General features: G+C 48.6%; 2 protein-coding genes across 5 annotated transcripts in view; one reads left to right on the forward strand and one right to left on the reverse strand.

The window, feature by feature from the left end:
* Positions 1-581: 581 nt before the first annotated feature.
* On the forward strand, positions 582-6,344 carry cbx7a (chromobox homolog 7a). The gene is made up of 6 exons (XM_026326098.2): positions 582-950; positions 1,963-2,006; positions 2,178-2,243; positions 2,369-2,435; positions 2,983-3,298; positions 4,523-6,344. The coding sequence occupies exons 1-6, from the start codon at positions 882-884 to the stop codon at positions 5,026-5,028; spliced, it is 1,068 nt and encodes a 355-aa protein (XP_026181883.1). The 5' UTR covers positions 582-881; the 3' UTR covers positions 5,029-6,344.
* Positions 6,345-7,865: 1,521 nt separating this feature from the next.
* Positions 7,866-12,844, reverse strand: part of ep300b (EP300 lysine acetyltransferase b) — a 29,421-nt gene continuing 24,442 nt past the window's right edge. For 2 of the 4 annotated variants that reach the window (XM_026326227.1, XM_026326226.1), the window contains exon 30: positions 7,866-12,408. In XM_026326227.1, the coding sequence (XP_026182012.1) occupies positions 9,148-12,408 (3,261 nt within the window). In that variant the 3' untranslated portion in view covers positions 7,866-9,147. The remainder of the gene's footprint in view (positions 12,409-12,844) is intronic. The other 2 variants (XM_026326229.1, XM_026326228.1) reach the window with 2 other exon arrangements.

Here is a 12,844-nt window from a genome sequence, read left to right on the forward strand (position 1 = left end):
GAACTGTCATTTTTTACTTCGGGTTTATTTGATCTGATCAAACAGACAATACAGTTTGTTGATCTCAGAGTTTAAAGGTGTTGGATTTTGTTACCAGCTGAACTGTTTCCAGTCTTTATGCTAAGCGAAGCTAATTGGCTGCTGTCTATAGCTTTATATTGTATTTACTGTAGAGACATAAATGTTATTGATGCTCTCTTCCATAAATGTGAAATGCTGTGGTACTTAAAATAGCATGAATAGGAGGATAAACATCTTATTAATAATTAAATATAAGGAAGTAGTCAAACATAAAGTCTTGTCAGTTCAGACCATTATTTATTAAAAAGTGAAGTATTTAAAGTTTAGCCCTGAAATTAAAAAAAAAAAAGTAAATTGATGTGAATTTTGCGTCTTTATTGGATTTAAGTCAAATTCTAATTTTGGATAAATGTTATAAAAGTGCAGCAGTTTTCTCCCCCCTCCCTTAACTTTGGTTTCACAATAACCTCTTCGTTCTTCACCCTCCTCCTCCTCCTCTGTCCCTCTTCCTGCACTCTGCTCTAATTTGCGTGCGCGGCCTCGTGGGCGCGGGCACGCACACCGGGGGCTCGGCCCTACGCAACGGGAAGGGGGGCGCGCCTGACTTAAAGCTGCGCGCCGTCCAGTGTTGATGTGTCGCAGATTTTAAAAAGTGAGGGAGGCAGGCAGCTGGAGTTTGGAGCGAGCGAAGCGCGGAGGCTGAGCGCACAAAACAAGTGTTCACAGCGGGAGCGAGCGGCCGCACTGACTCTGTGACGGGTTTTCCCCGCCTCTGAAACTATTTTCATTTGTGCACTTCGACAAAAACAGCACAGACCCAGTTCGCGTCCTGTTTGGAGCGTGTGGAGCGGCGCGCAGTGATGGAGCTGTCATCCATAGGAGACCAAGTGTTTGCCGTTGAGTCAATAACCAAGAAGCGAGTGAGGAAGGTAAGAAGGACGACAGGTAACACTCTTCATACAACTTACATAACTTATTCTCATCCTACAGGAGCCTGTCCCCTGTCCCCGTGCACAACAAAACTAGGCTACGCAGTATCCTTATACTTTACGCACAAAGAGATGTCAAAACTCACAACTGCGCCAAAGTATAACACTGTTCCACAGCCGGAGTCGCATCCTGTAACCTTGCTGTGCAGCGGCGGAGGTGCTGCAGCAGCATGAACGTGTTTTGGAGGTGCCTACGCAGCTGTAGTAAAACGTTAAAGGGGGTGTGTATCCTGAAAACGGGTGTGCGGACGGTGTGCGGGGAGCTGCGCACTTTCTTTAGGTTACGCCAGCGGAGCAGCGGCGGAGTATCTGGGTGAAACTGCTGCGTAATGTCACCGATGATGAGCCACAGATTGACAGCGGAGGCTGTGGGCAGAGGGTGCACGGTATTTAACGCGGCATGTGCACAGTTCTCTGATGTGAAATAAATTAGAAAGTGCAGTGCGACGTCACCTGCGTCTCTTACAAAGTTTAGAATGACGGACCGTAATAATGAATCGATACGTGCGCATCAGAGGAGCAGGTCGGTCGTTGTCGCTCGGGATGACTGTGATCATTGTTTCGGGCTTGAACGTTGCGCAACAGCACGTTGTTTACATGTTCCCGTGGCCCCACCTATCCGAGGCGCCGGTGTAATGTTCTAGAAAGAGCCCGTGCGGTGCAGGAACCGGCTCGTATGGTATGGCCATGTGCGGTCACGTCACCGCTAAAAGCTGCTGTTTAAACGCCACGCAGCCCCGCTGTCATTGACGTCATCCCGGAGAAAAACACCGTCTGAAAGGGAGAAAACGTCCATGACCCTCCCTCCGCGCTCACTCCACACTTTTAAAGCGACAGACACGCGCATTTACAGAGCAGCTTGTTTGTGCAGATTTAAAGCGCAGACTGTGTGAATGTGACTCTGTGCTGCATCTCCTCTAAACCTGCCCCCCCCCCCCTCGTGTCTCCTCAGGGTAATGTGGAGTACCTACTGAAATGGCAGGGATGGCCCCCAAAGTGAGTAAGACTTGAGTCATCATCCAGTGACCTCATCCCCTCAGTTTATACCCAGGAGTCTTTTCAAACTGTGCTTCATCTTCTTCATGCCTGTGACGAGCACAGATAAATCGACAGATAGATGGACGGGTGTACGGACAGATAAAATTATTTAAATGTGTTTGTTGGCAGGTACAGTACTTGGGAACCAGAGGACAATATTTTGGACCCACGCCTGGTGCTGGCTTACGAAGAGAAGTGAGTAATAATAATAGAAAGCTTTTTTTTTTTCCTGTGCTTGCAAAGCACTTTCTTGTTTTCTTGTTTGTTCTCACAGTCTCTTTGTCACTCCCGCCCCCCCTGTGTCTCCCTTTCTCTTGCAGTCAGGAGAAGCTCAGGGCTCTGGCCTATCGCAGGAAAGGTCTCAGGCCCAGGAGGCTCGTCCTGCGGGTAGCGACACTTACCTTTCTTCTTGTCTCACACCCCTTTGTAATACCTTCCTTCATTAACCGGCAGGACTTGTTTGCTCAAAGGCACTTTCACTTTTTTTTCCAGGTGATGCCTTTTGGTTAAAAATTTTGCCTATTCAGAATAAAGCCTCAGACGGGTTCCCTTTGAGCAGAGCAAGTTAAAAACAAGTTATTTAGTGTGGTGCACTAACTGATGAAGTTAGGGTGACTGGTCAAAATCAAGTGAGCCTCTCTCTTCTAACCAATCAGAGAAGGCCAAAGTCAGGGGTGGGAGTTCACAGCTGCTAATCAATACTGCTCCACTGGCTCAGATTATTCGAGCTTGTATTAGCTTCTGGAAGATGAACATTAGAGGACTATTTTTAGCTGCGGAGTAATACACAGTTTTTTTAATTGACAATAAGTAAAGTCAGGAATATCCCACTAAGACTACATTTCCCAAGAATGTCCTTTAATTACCTGGAATACTCTGCGAAGCTGTTCTCTTACGATTTCCCTGGTAACTTGTCGCCTCCGCTCTGCTCCAGAACATCTTTGCCATGGATCTCCGCAGTGCCCACAAGGTGCCCGAGAAGCCCCCGTCCCGTCTGCGTCTCTCCCTCACCCGCTCCATGAGCACAGATGTGGACCAGGGCGAGCGGGGCAGCTTGTACCGGCGCCCGGGCTGGAGGAAGAGCAAGCAGAGGGTGAATAAACGACGACTGGACAGATCCTCAAGCAAACCCATCCGTTCGCTGAGGAAGAAGGAGGAACCCGTGGAGGAGGACTGGAGCGGCACCAGCGAAGAAGAGAAGCAGGAGTCTGAAAGCACCACTGAGGAGAAACATGAAGACAGTTTATACGGTTGGTTTGTCCTCTAATCAACTTTCAGCATCTCCATGTGCAAACTTTGACCTTTAAAGTACAAAACATAGACTGTTTTTAAAGATGGCCGCTACTAAGTGAAGCCACCTCAAGTTGACCCCTGGTGGCAGGTTGGCCATAAGCCCCGCCCCCTCCATGTTATCAGATGGGACATTAGCGAAATTAAAAATTCAAACATTAATTTATGTAAAAATGTAAGTTTGTTTTTAACGAGCTATAGAACCAGGTGTATTTTGGATGATTGTCAGCTTTGATTGGCGCCTGATGGGGTTGGAAAATGGGTCACAAAAATAAGACGCCATCCGACATAGCCGCAATATTTTTGTTTCACTTTTGCACATCAGCAGAAAGTAGTGACATGTCATCCGTCTTTATGCAGAGTCTGGTAAAAAACAAAGCTGAGGTCATAATGGTAAGTTCCACTAGCTTCAATATCTCATTCATTTAAAGAAGAAGCATGTTTCTCCACTTTTTCAGAGCTCAGGATTTTCTACGTCAAAACAAACTTAACATTTTTTTAGCAGCTGAAAAACTAAAACTCCTATAAAAAAAAAAAAAAAAAAAAAACTACAAGCCCGTCAGAGCATTTTCTCATGTGTTTGTAATGTGGTTTGGCATTTTCTAGAAAACTCACCAAGTCATCGTTTCTGACTCTGCTGTTTTTCCAGATGTGTCTGAATTTCCCTGAACTCGTCTCTTCTGACGACACACAAAAGTGTAGGGCTTATGGGAAATGGTGTTTATTAAAACCTGTTAAAACATAAATGTCAAACATTAACATTAGATAATAGAAATTGTACTTTACTTGAGTATTTCTATTTAGTATCTGATAAGTTTAGTTTAATCCAATACTATAATACATATTTGTGTGAAATGTACCAGAATAACTACTTTTACTTTGGCTACTTCAAGTACATTTGGATGCTGGTACTTTTGTACTTTTACTGCAGTAGCATTTGGAATGCAGGACTTTTTTGTTTTATAACTGTACTCTGTGGTATTTCTACTTGAGGGAAGGATCTGAGTACTTCTTCCACCACACTGACCTCTAGAGGACGTGTTGCTCTCAAGTTTGAAATCCAAGCAGAAAGTAAACTCAATCAGAAAATACTACAGCATGAATCATCATCACATGTCAGCACTGGCAAAGAAACTGGACCGTGTAGTTTGAAAATGAAGACTTGTCTTTTTCGTCTGTTTCAGGTCAGTCGGAGTGCAGCTCACCGCCTTTGCTGGAGCGGCAGGATTTAGAGATGGAGGTGGAGGAGAAGGCGGCGGAGGAGAAGGCGGCGGAGGAGAAGGCGGCGGAGGAGAAGGTGGCAGAGGAGAAGGCGGCAGAGATATGGAGCGACAGGCCGGGCGGCGAGACACCTGAAACCAGGTTGAACCAAACGTCGGAGTGCAACCAATCAGAGGACAGCGCCTCAGCGCCTGTGGCCGGACCAGGAGATGCGGTTACTGTGGGAGACAGGTCAGACGTGGGCGTGGAGGCAGGGTCGCCGTGTCCCAGGTTAGACAGGAACAACACGACCTCAGTGATAGTGTGCGTTCAGGGGAGCAATCAGAGCGTTGCCACGACAACACCAGGCAGTGAGACTTCTGCAGAAGAGCATCCTGGGAAGGTGATCGTAACAGATGTGACTATCAACTCCCTGACGGTGACTTTTAAAGAAGCCATGGTGGCCGAAGGCTTCTTTAAGGGCTACTGAACCAGCAGAGAGAGAAATAACCAGAATTAGACTTTCCACCCATTTTCTACATGTACGTATTCGTGTGTGTAAGATAAATCCACGTTTACAAAGCCACACTCATTTCCTACTGAGTTCAATGAAGACATTTTTGCCTTTTACTGAAAGATGAGTGGTAATCTTATCATCGTGGCTCATTTGTTAAACGATAGGAAGCTGGAAGTCCTGAAAAATGTGCAAATCATCTGTTGCAATCCAGCGGACTAGATGGATCTCAGCAGTGGGTTTCATGCAGCCTGGCTGCAGACAGAGATGGCGGATTGCAACCAAATGCGACGCACTGTCAACCTCGGCTGGAAGTTGGCAACTTCCCCCGCTGAGATAAACAACTTCCGGCTAATATCAACTACTTCCTGCAGAGGTGGGCGGTCCGCTATCTGTCTGCAGCCTGGTTTCTCTGGGGCAGGGGCCTCCAACCCTGGTCCTCGAGCGCTGCTGTCCTGCCTGTTTCCAGATATCCCTGCCTTACCCACTGCTGATTACCTGGGTCTGGTGTGTTCAGCCAATCAGAAACTGGAAAGGCAGAGCTAAGTTGGAAAACCTGCAGGACAGTAGCATTCGAGGACCAGGATTGGAGACCCCTGCTCCGGGGCCCGCTGGAAGCAGCAGTCTGGAAACATTAGAGTCCACGTTACTACTTCCATGCAGCTACTTTCTCCAGTTGTCCTCAGTGCTTTCCAGCAAGACATCAATGTCACACTCAGATCTGTTCTCGGGGCCGGTTTCAGTCGCTCCTCTTTCTTACTATTAATGTTTTTTAAAGATATTCCGCTTTTTTCTGTACTCGCACAGCTAACCGCATGCCCTGTCAGTCTGTGTCGCACACGCAAAAATCCCTGTCCTGTGTGTTGCTGAGGAGGTTTATTTCTGAAATAAACCAAAGCTGAGAGAACTAATGCTGCCGCTTAGATGGAGCTCTGCATTTCAAGGATTGATGCACAACAAATGCGCAGTTGTGTTTGCTGTCTGTCTTTTTACTTTTCAAGTATGAAATGCGACCTGGTTCTATTTTTGTATTACCAATTCATAGTCCACTGTTTCCACAAGGCTTTGTGCATTTCAAAAGAGGAGGCATCAGTTTACACCGCTGCTGTTAACACTGTGTAGGGTGATGTACAGACCGTCAGACTGTAGTGAGCTGTTATTTATTGCATGTCACATGTATAAGCTAAACTAACTTATGTCACATAATCTGTCTCCTTCTCTCTGACATGTCTCAGCTCTGAAAATCAGTTTTTATTTTGACTGCATTTCCAATAAATATGTACTAAAAGAAATGCTGTTCACTCTGTGGGTTTACTGCAATTTAAGTACCGGTTTTGAGGTATTGAGGTATTTGTACTTTTCTAGTATTTTGAGTATTTCCATTTTGGTCTATTCTTTTACTTTTACTACATATCAAGAGGGAAAGACGTAGTACTTTTTTTAACTTCAAGTTACTGATCAAATTCAGATTATAAAAGAAAAACGTCCTGATTAAGAAAATACAATTCCTGGAGTCTCACGGTGAATCACTAAACTACCAGCACTGTTACAGCCAGCTCCTCCACCACAGACACAAAACAGCCACAAAGACAAAACCACTACAGACACAAAGACACAAAACCATCACAGACATCAGAGACGGAACCACCACAAAGCGATAGAAAACCACCACGGATGAAAACTGCTGATAAAAAACACAAAAAAAGACAGAAGGGACACAGGAACCATGAGTAAAGGCTTGGAGAACTCCTCTCCCCACTGGTGAACAGTGAAGATTGAGCCAAAAAACACCATTTCTCTCTTCAAATGTGCAACTACAGGCTCTTCTCTCTGCAGCAACACTCAAAACCACAGATTGTTTCCTGGTAGTTTCACTCTAAAAGACACAGGTTACTTTTAACCTCAATGTGTTTAAAGCAGCTATTATCCCAAAACTGTGGTGAAAGATTTAGTTAAAAAAAGTGTTATCCATCTGTTAGTGCTGAACATACTGAGGACATGTTGTTCTCAGGAAGGAGGATTAACTGTAAGTGACGCCACCAAGTGAGCAGTCTGGATCAGTGGCTCAGTAAAACCATCAAGAGTATTGTAAGTGTGAGGTGTGCAGTTTTCTATTTGTTTCGTGGCTCTTCATAGTGTTGTGCCTGTTTTGCATCTATTTTTGGTTGTTTTGTGCATCTGCTGTGGGTGTTTTTATGTCTTTGCAGTGGTGGATCTATAAATTTTTACATGGGCTGGCAAAGGGTTTTGGTAGGGTGGCATGAGAGGGTGGTATATGTGGGTCCTTCTACAAAGTAAAAACACGGGTGAAAAAATGGGATCGGGGATGATTTAGGGTGGGGGGCAGCTGAGCGTTTTGAGACTTATTGGATCTGTTCTTAGGTCTGGTTATCTGCGGTCGTTTCCTCCTGTTCACACTCAGTAGTAGTTTGCTTGCTTTGACTAATCTTTAAAAACCTTTACTGTGACAACAGACGACTGTTTCTGCTGCCAAAGCAAACACAAGTAAATGTTCATGTGTGTTGAAGTCTGTATGAGCAAAATGTGGCAAATAGGAAGCTGAACAATGGTCCTTTGAATTTGTACAGTTCATCCCCAATTCTCAAGCTACTGGAAATATGAAAACATTGATATGGTACAAAACAGCTGTAATCATTCTGGATTTAGTGGAGCTCATCAGCTGTTTAAAGACAAGTGTGGTCACATGACCACTAGGGAACAGTTTAATGAATCTACTGAGCTATAAAAAAAACCCCAGCTAAAATAAAAATAGTTATTTTACTGTACAAACAGCCGCATGCAGGACTCGCCACTATTGGTAATTTTCATTTTATTATAAAAAAAAAAAACAGTATCTGAGTCCACAGTTTGTTTCCTTTGTACAGTAAAAAATATTAAATTAAACTCCCAAAGTCCTTAGCAGAAAGATAAAGAGGATGGAGTTCAGGGGGATCAACATCCCCCAAAGGAGGGGAAGGATTGGGGGGGGGGGTTCAAAGTCCAAGGGAAGCAGCAAAGGGGACGAGGCAGAAAGCGCCGGAGACTGATGGCTCAGATCTCCTCCCTCCTCCTCATTTCTGTGCAACACAGTTCATTTGGATCAAAATCCTGTTTATGCCAAACAGTAGAATCCTAGAAACACTAAAAGGAGCCCACCCCACCCACGGTTTCACATCCCAGCCCATGCAGTCAAAATGTTACAGGCACACAGGTATGCACCCCCCCTCCCCAAGCCTCCACTGCTCCATAGTAAGTGTCTTTGAAGGAGGGAGTGCGCACACATTCGAGGGAGGGGGTTTGCATGTTTTGCGAGGGAGGAGTCCCTTCCAGCATGACCGATGTCCGATACTGAAGCTGGCCGGGACAAAAACGTCCGTTCAACATGTGAAGCTCACAGCAGAGAGTCAACCACTGCAAATCAACACTTGACAGTTTCTCCCACCCAGACAGACCCGACCGAAGACATCTGACGTGAAACCAAACATCCACCACCCCCCGGTTTAACAGTCAATAACAAAAATAGATTTCTATAGGAATTGTAGCAGGCGCAGGGTACCCCACTCTCCAAAAAGACAATAAATAAAACAAACCCAAACATTTAGAAAGAAAGATATGCATCATGTTCAGATTGACATTAATAATAGTCCACATCACTCTGCCAACAGAAATAAACAGACAATGATGGGAAGCTAAACCGCGCTTTAAATCTTCACCACTTTAAAATCTTAAAAACATTTCTTAAAAAAGGCAACTTCTCCTATTTACCCCCCAAAACCATGAAAATATCACCTTTCTTGTACTATGCAGAGGCGGAGGTGAGGGTGGGGGTGCTACAGAAACACCCCCCCCCACTTCTCCACAATTGGCAAAAAAATATATTAACAGCAATAACTTACAATTCATTTATTCTCATTTATTTAACGACTGTTTGATTTATTGTTCATCTCCCATAGGAAGTTCAGTTCAATGCATCTTTATTGAAAACATTTTAAATAACATTATAATAGTATAAAAAGAAAGGCTAAGTAACAATAACACTGTCCTGGGTGAGTGCAGTTTGTGCGAAGAATCACTTGACACATTATGTAGAATCTCCTACATGATGTCTAAAGGGTTGTGATTCATGTTCTGGCCCAGAGGGTCCTGACTGCTGCCCCCCGGCCCGTGGAGACCAGCCATGCCGCTGAGCTGAGACAACATGGCGTTCTGGTCTGACCCAAAGTGCTCCATCGAGTTCTGTTGCTGCTGCTGGGTCGTTAGCTGTTGCTGCTGTTGTGGAGGGACCACCATGCCTGGGTGGTGCTGGTTGAGGTGGCCTGGGTGTGGGGAGCCAGTCTGCATCTGGGGGGAGATGTGATGTGGGGAGGGCTGGGGCTGCATGCGCGGAGACGGGCTGGAGTGTGGTGGCTGGGACTGAGGTCTGGGGGAGGGCTGTGGGGATCGCACCTGGTTTGCCAGGGATGTGGACAGCGCCTGGCCTTGCAGGTGTGGGGACTGAGACATCTGCTGCGGTTGCTGAGGGCTCATGGGATTACTGTGCTGGGCTGGTGACCCCCCGGGGCCCAGGTGCTGCTGCTGTTGCTGCTGCTGCTGCTGCTGCTGCTGTTGCTGCAGCAGCCTATGGTGGAGGGCCTGTTGAAGCAGGGCCTGAGTAGATGGCGGTGCGGGGCCACTCTGAGTGGGCTGAGGGCCCTGAGGTGGCTGCTGAGGGCCTCCTACACTCCCTCCACCTGGGCCTGCATCTCCCCCAGACAGACCAGCCATAGCATTCTGCTGCTGCATCTGGAGATGGTGCTGATGCTGGAGCCTCTGCTGGAGTGCAGCTGTGGCCTGCTGCTGGGCCACTGACCCTGGGTAACCTTGTCCCTGCTGGCCTGTGGGACCACCAGGCTGCTGGGAAGCAAGAGGTGGACCTCCAGGTGGGCCCTGTCCCACAGTTGGAGGTTGCATCCCAGACTGCCCCATGTAGCCCTGACCTTGTGGCGGCTGAGGCTGCTGGAACTGACCGTGATTTACTCCCATTTGCTGCTGCTGCTGCTGTTGTTGCTGCTGCTGCTGCTGCTGCTGCTGTTGCTGCTGCTGCTGTTGTTGCTGCTGTTGTTGCTGCTGCTGCTGCTGCTGCTGCTGCTGCTGGAGGTGTCGCATCATAAGCATCTCTCTGAACTGGGGATTGTTGAGACTTCCCATCTGTGGCCCCTGGCCCTGCAGACCTCTTCCTCCTGCCTGCTGCTGCTGCTGTTGCTGTTGCTGTTGCTGTTGTTGTTGTTGTTGTTGCTGGAGAGCTGCCACTTGCTGTGGAAGCCCACTGAGCATCGGCCTCTGCTGCTGTAGCTGCTGCTGCTGCTGCTGCTGGACCTGCTGCAGCTGGGCCATAGTGGCCATGTTGACATTCGTGCCTCCCTGACCCCCCATGTGCATCCCTGGCTGACCAGCACCTGCTGCATTTATGGTGACCTGCGGGCCCCCTCCTGCCATAACATTACCAACAGGACCCCCTGTGGGAACTGGACCTCCTGGCACACCCCCTGGCCCTCCAGGGGCCCCCTGCAGCCCCTTGTATTTTGAGGCCCTTTGTTTAATAAAAGCAGCCATGAGCTGTGGATTAGACCGCAGGATGTTGAGGACTTGCTGCTGCTGGAGTGGTGAGCTAGGTGAGCGCAGTGTCCTCAGCAGATCCTGGAGGGCTGTCTGGGGAATGTTCCCACCAGCAGCTCCAGCCCCTGGGACACCTGTGGCTCCAGGGACAGCCCCCCCTGGGATCCCACCACCAGCAACTTGCGGTTGCTGTGCCATGTTCATCAACGCAGCGTGGCCCTGGCTCTGCTGGTGCTGTTGAATTTGCTGCTGCTGCTGAGCTGTCATCATGGCTGGATGGCCCATCTGGTTCATCAGAGCTTGTCTCTGTTGGGGGGCCATCCCCTGCCCAGTCCACTGCTGTTGCTGCTGTGGAGCGTTTTGAAGTGGAGCACCCATCCTCTGTTGCTGAATCTGCACCTGAGGGGGCAGCTGGCTCTGGGGCAGGTTACCCGGCTGAGGGGGCTGCTGCATGGGCCCCCCGGCGCCAACCATCATCCCTGGGGGAGCACTTTGTTGTTGATCCAGGTGGACCCGAGCAGCTGCCACTGCTGCCTGGCTCTGTGGTGGCATTCCCTGGGGTCCACCAACCCCTACTGCCCCTGGGTGCCCCATGCCCATCTGTTGACCCTGACCCTGTTGATGGTGAGGGTGAAGAGGCATCATGCCTGCAGCTGCTGCTTGTCTCTGCAGAGCCATCTTCCTCTGAGCGTCGGCCACCTGCTGGATCTTCATGGCGATTTCTACTGCTGCAGGTGGTGGGCCGGAAGGAGGCTGTTGCTGTGGGAGAGAAGGTTGGCCCTGGGGCTGATTGGGAGGTTGTTGCCCTCCAACACTTCCTGCCATAACAGCACCACCAGGCTGCTGCTGGGGAGGTGTTGCAGAGCCAAGGACAGGTTTTCCCTGGGACTGGTGGACTGGGGAGGAGCCTGGAGGTCTGCTGACATATGGAGGCAAACTGTTTGGGTGCTGCTGAGGATTGGTTCCTGCTCCACTTTGCTGCTGCTGGACCTGAGGAAGCATCTGCTGCTGATGCTGGGGAGAACTCATAATCCCTCCAGGTGTACCACCTCCACCAGCCATCTGCTGGTACTGGTGGTGCTGAGGAGGCATGCCACTCTGTGAAGCCATCCCACCCGGCTGCTGCTGCTGGACTCCAGGTCCTGGGCCCATTCCCTGCTGTGGCACTGTAGGCATGGACTGTGTTGGGGTCTGGGGCGTAGGGGGCTGGGTTCCACCAGATGTTGGGGTACTTGGTGCTGTGGTATTGTTTCCTGGTGATGGAAGTCCCACCACGGGTCCTCCCGCTGGCCCTCCGGCCTGCTGCCCCACCCTCTGCATGCTGGCCATTCTTCGCCTCAACATCTGAGCCTGCTGGAGCCGGTGCTGCAGCTGCTGCTGCCGGAGCTTTTGCTTAATGTTCAGACAGAACGGGACGGGACATTTGTTCTCCTGACAGTGTTTGGCATGGTAGCAGCACAGAGCAATGAGCTGTTTGCAGATGGGGCAGCCGCCATTCGTCTTGCGCTTGCAGCCTTTCGTGTGCTGAACAACACGCTTCATCTTCTGGCAGGATGGCAGGGAGCAGTTGGCGTTGCGGCACTGGCACGCGTGGACCAGCGACTGAATGCAGCGCTGGATGCTGAGGCGCCGCGAGTCTCCAGGGCTCTGGGTAGCTGCTGCCGACTGGTTGTTACTGTCGTCGTCCAGCCCGAGCCCCAGTTTATCCATCTTGTGTTCATGACCTTTAGTGTTGTAGCAGGTGATGCACAAGTCATAGTCCTGGAGAGGGGAGGGTGGAAAGAGAGATGGGGAAATAAAAATGAATACAAGACCTGGACTAATTGATACTTCTGAAGCTAAAGCACTACAAATCAGTCCTGCTTCAAACAGCTGTGGCTTGGCTTTCGTTTAGCCTTTACACTGGGCTCAAGAAAACACCAAGACACCGTTTTTACTGTTCTGCAGCTGTCGCACACACAGACACAAGTCTCTGTCACTGTTCCTGCCTGTATTGTCCAAAGACTCAGTGACACTGACCACAGTACAAGGGACCTGACTGTTCCAAACTGAAAAGGACAGAAAAGCTTTAAAACTCTAATTGGAGAAATATATACTAAAACACACCTGTTACTTCTGTAATTTGCACAAACAAATTATTCAAGAACAGAGATTAATGTTCCAGTTCTGTTGCAGGCACATTTAAATCAACTGAAAA

Source organism: Mastacembelus armatus, chromosome 8 (assembly GCF_900324485.2).
Source record: "Mastacembelus armatus chromosome 8, fMasArm1.2, whole genome shotgun sequence".
NCBI lineage: Eukaryota > Metazoa > Chordata > Actinopteri > Synbranchiformes > Mastacembelidae > Mastacembelus > Mastacembelus armatus.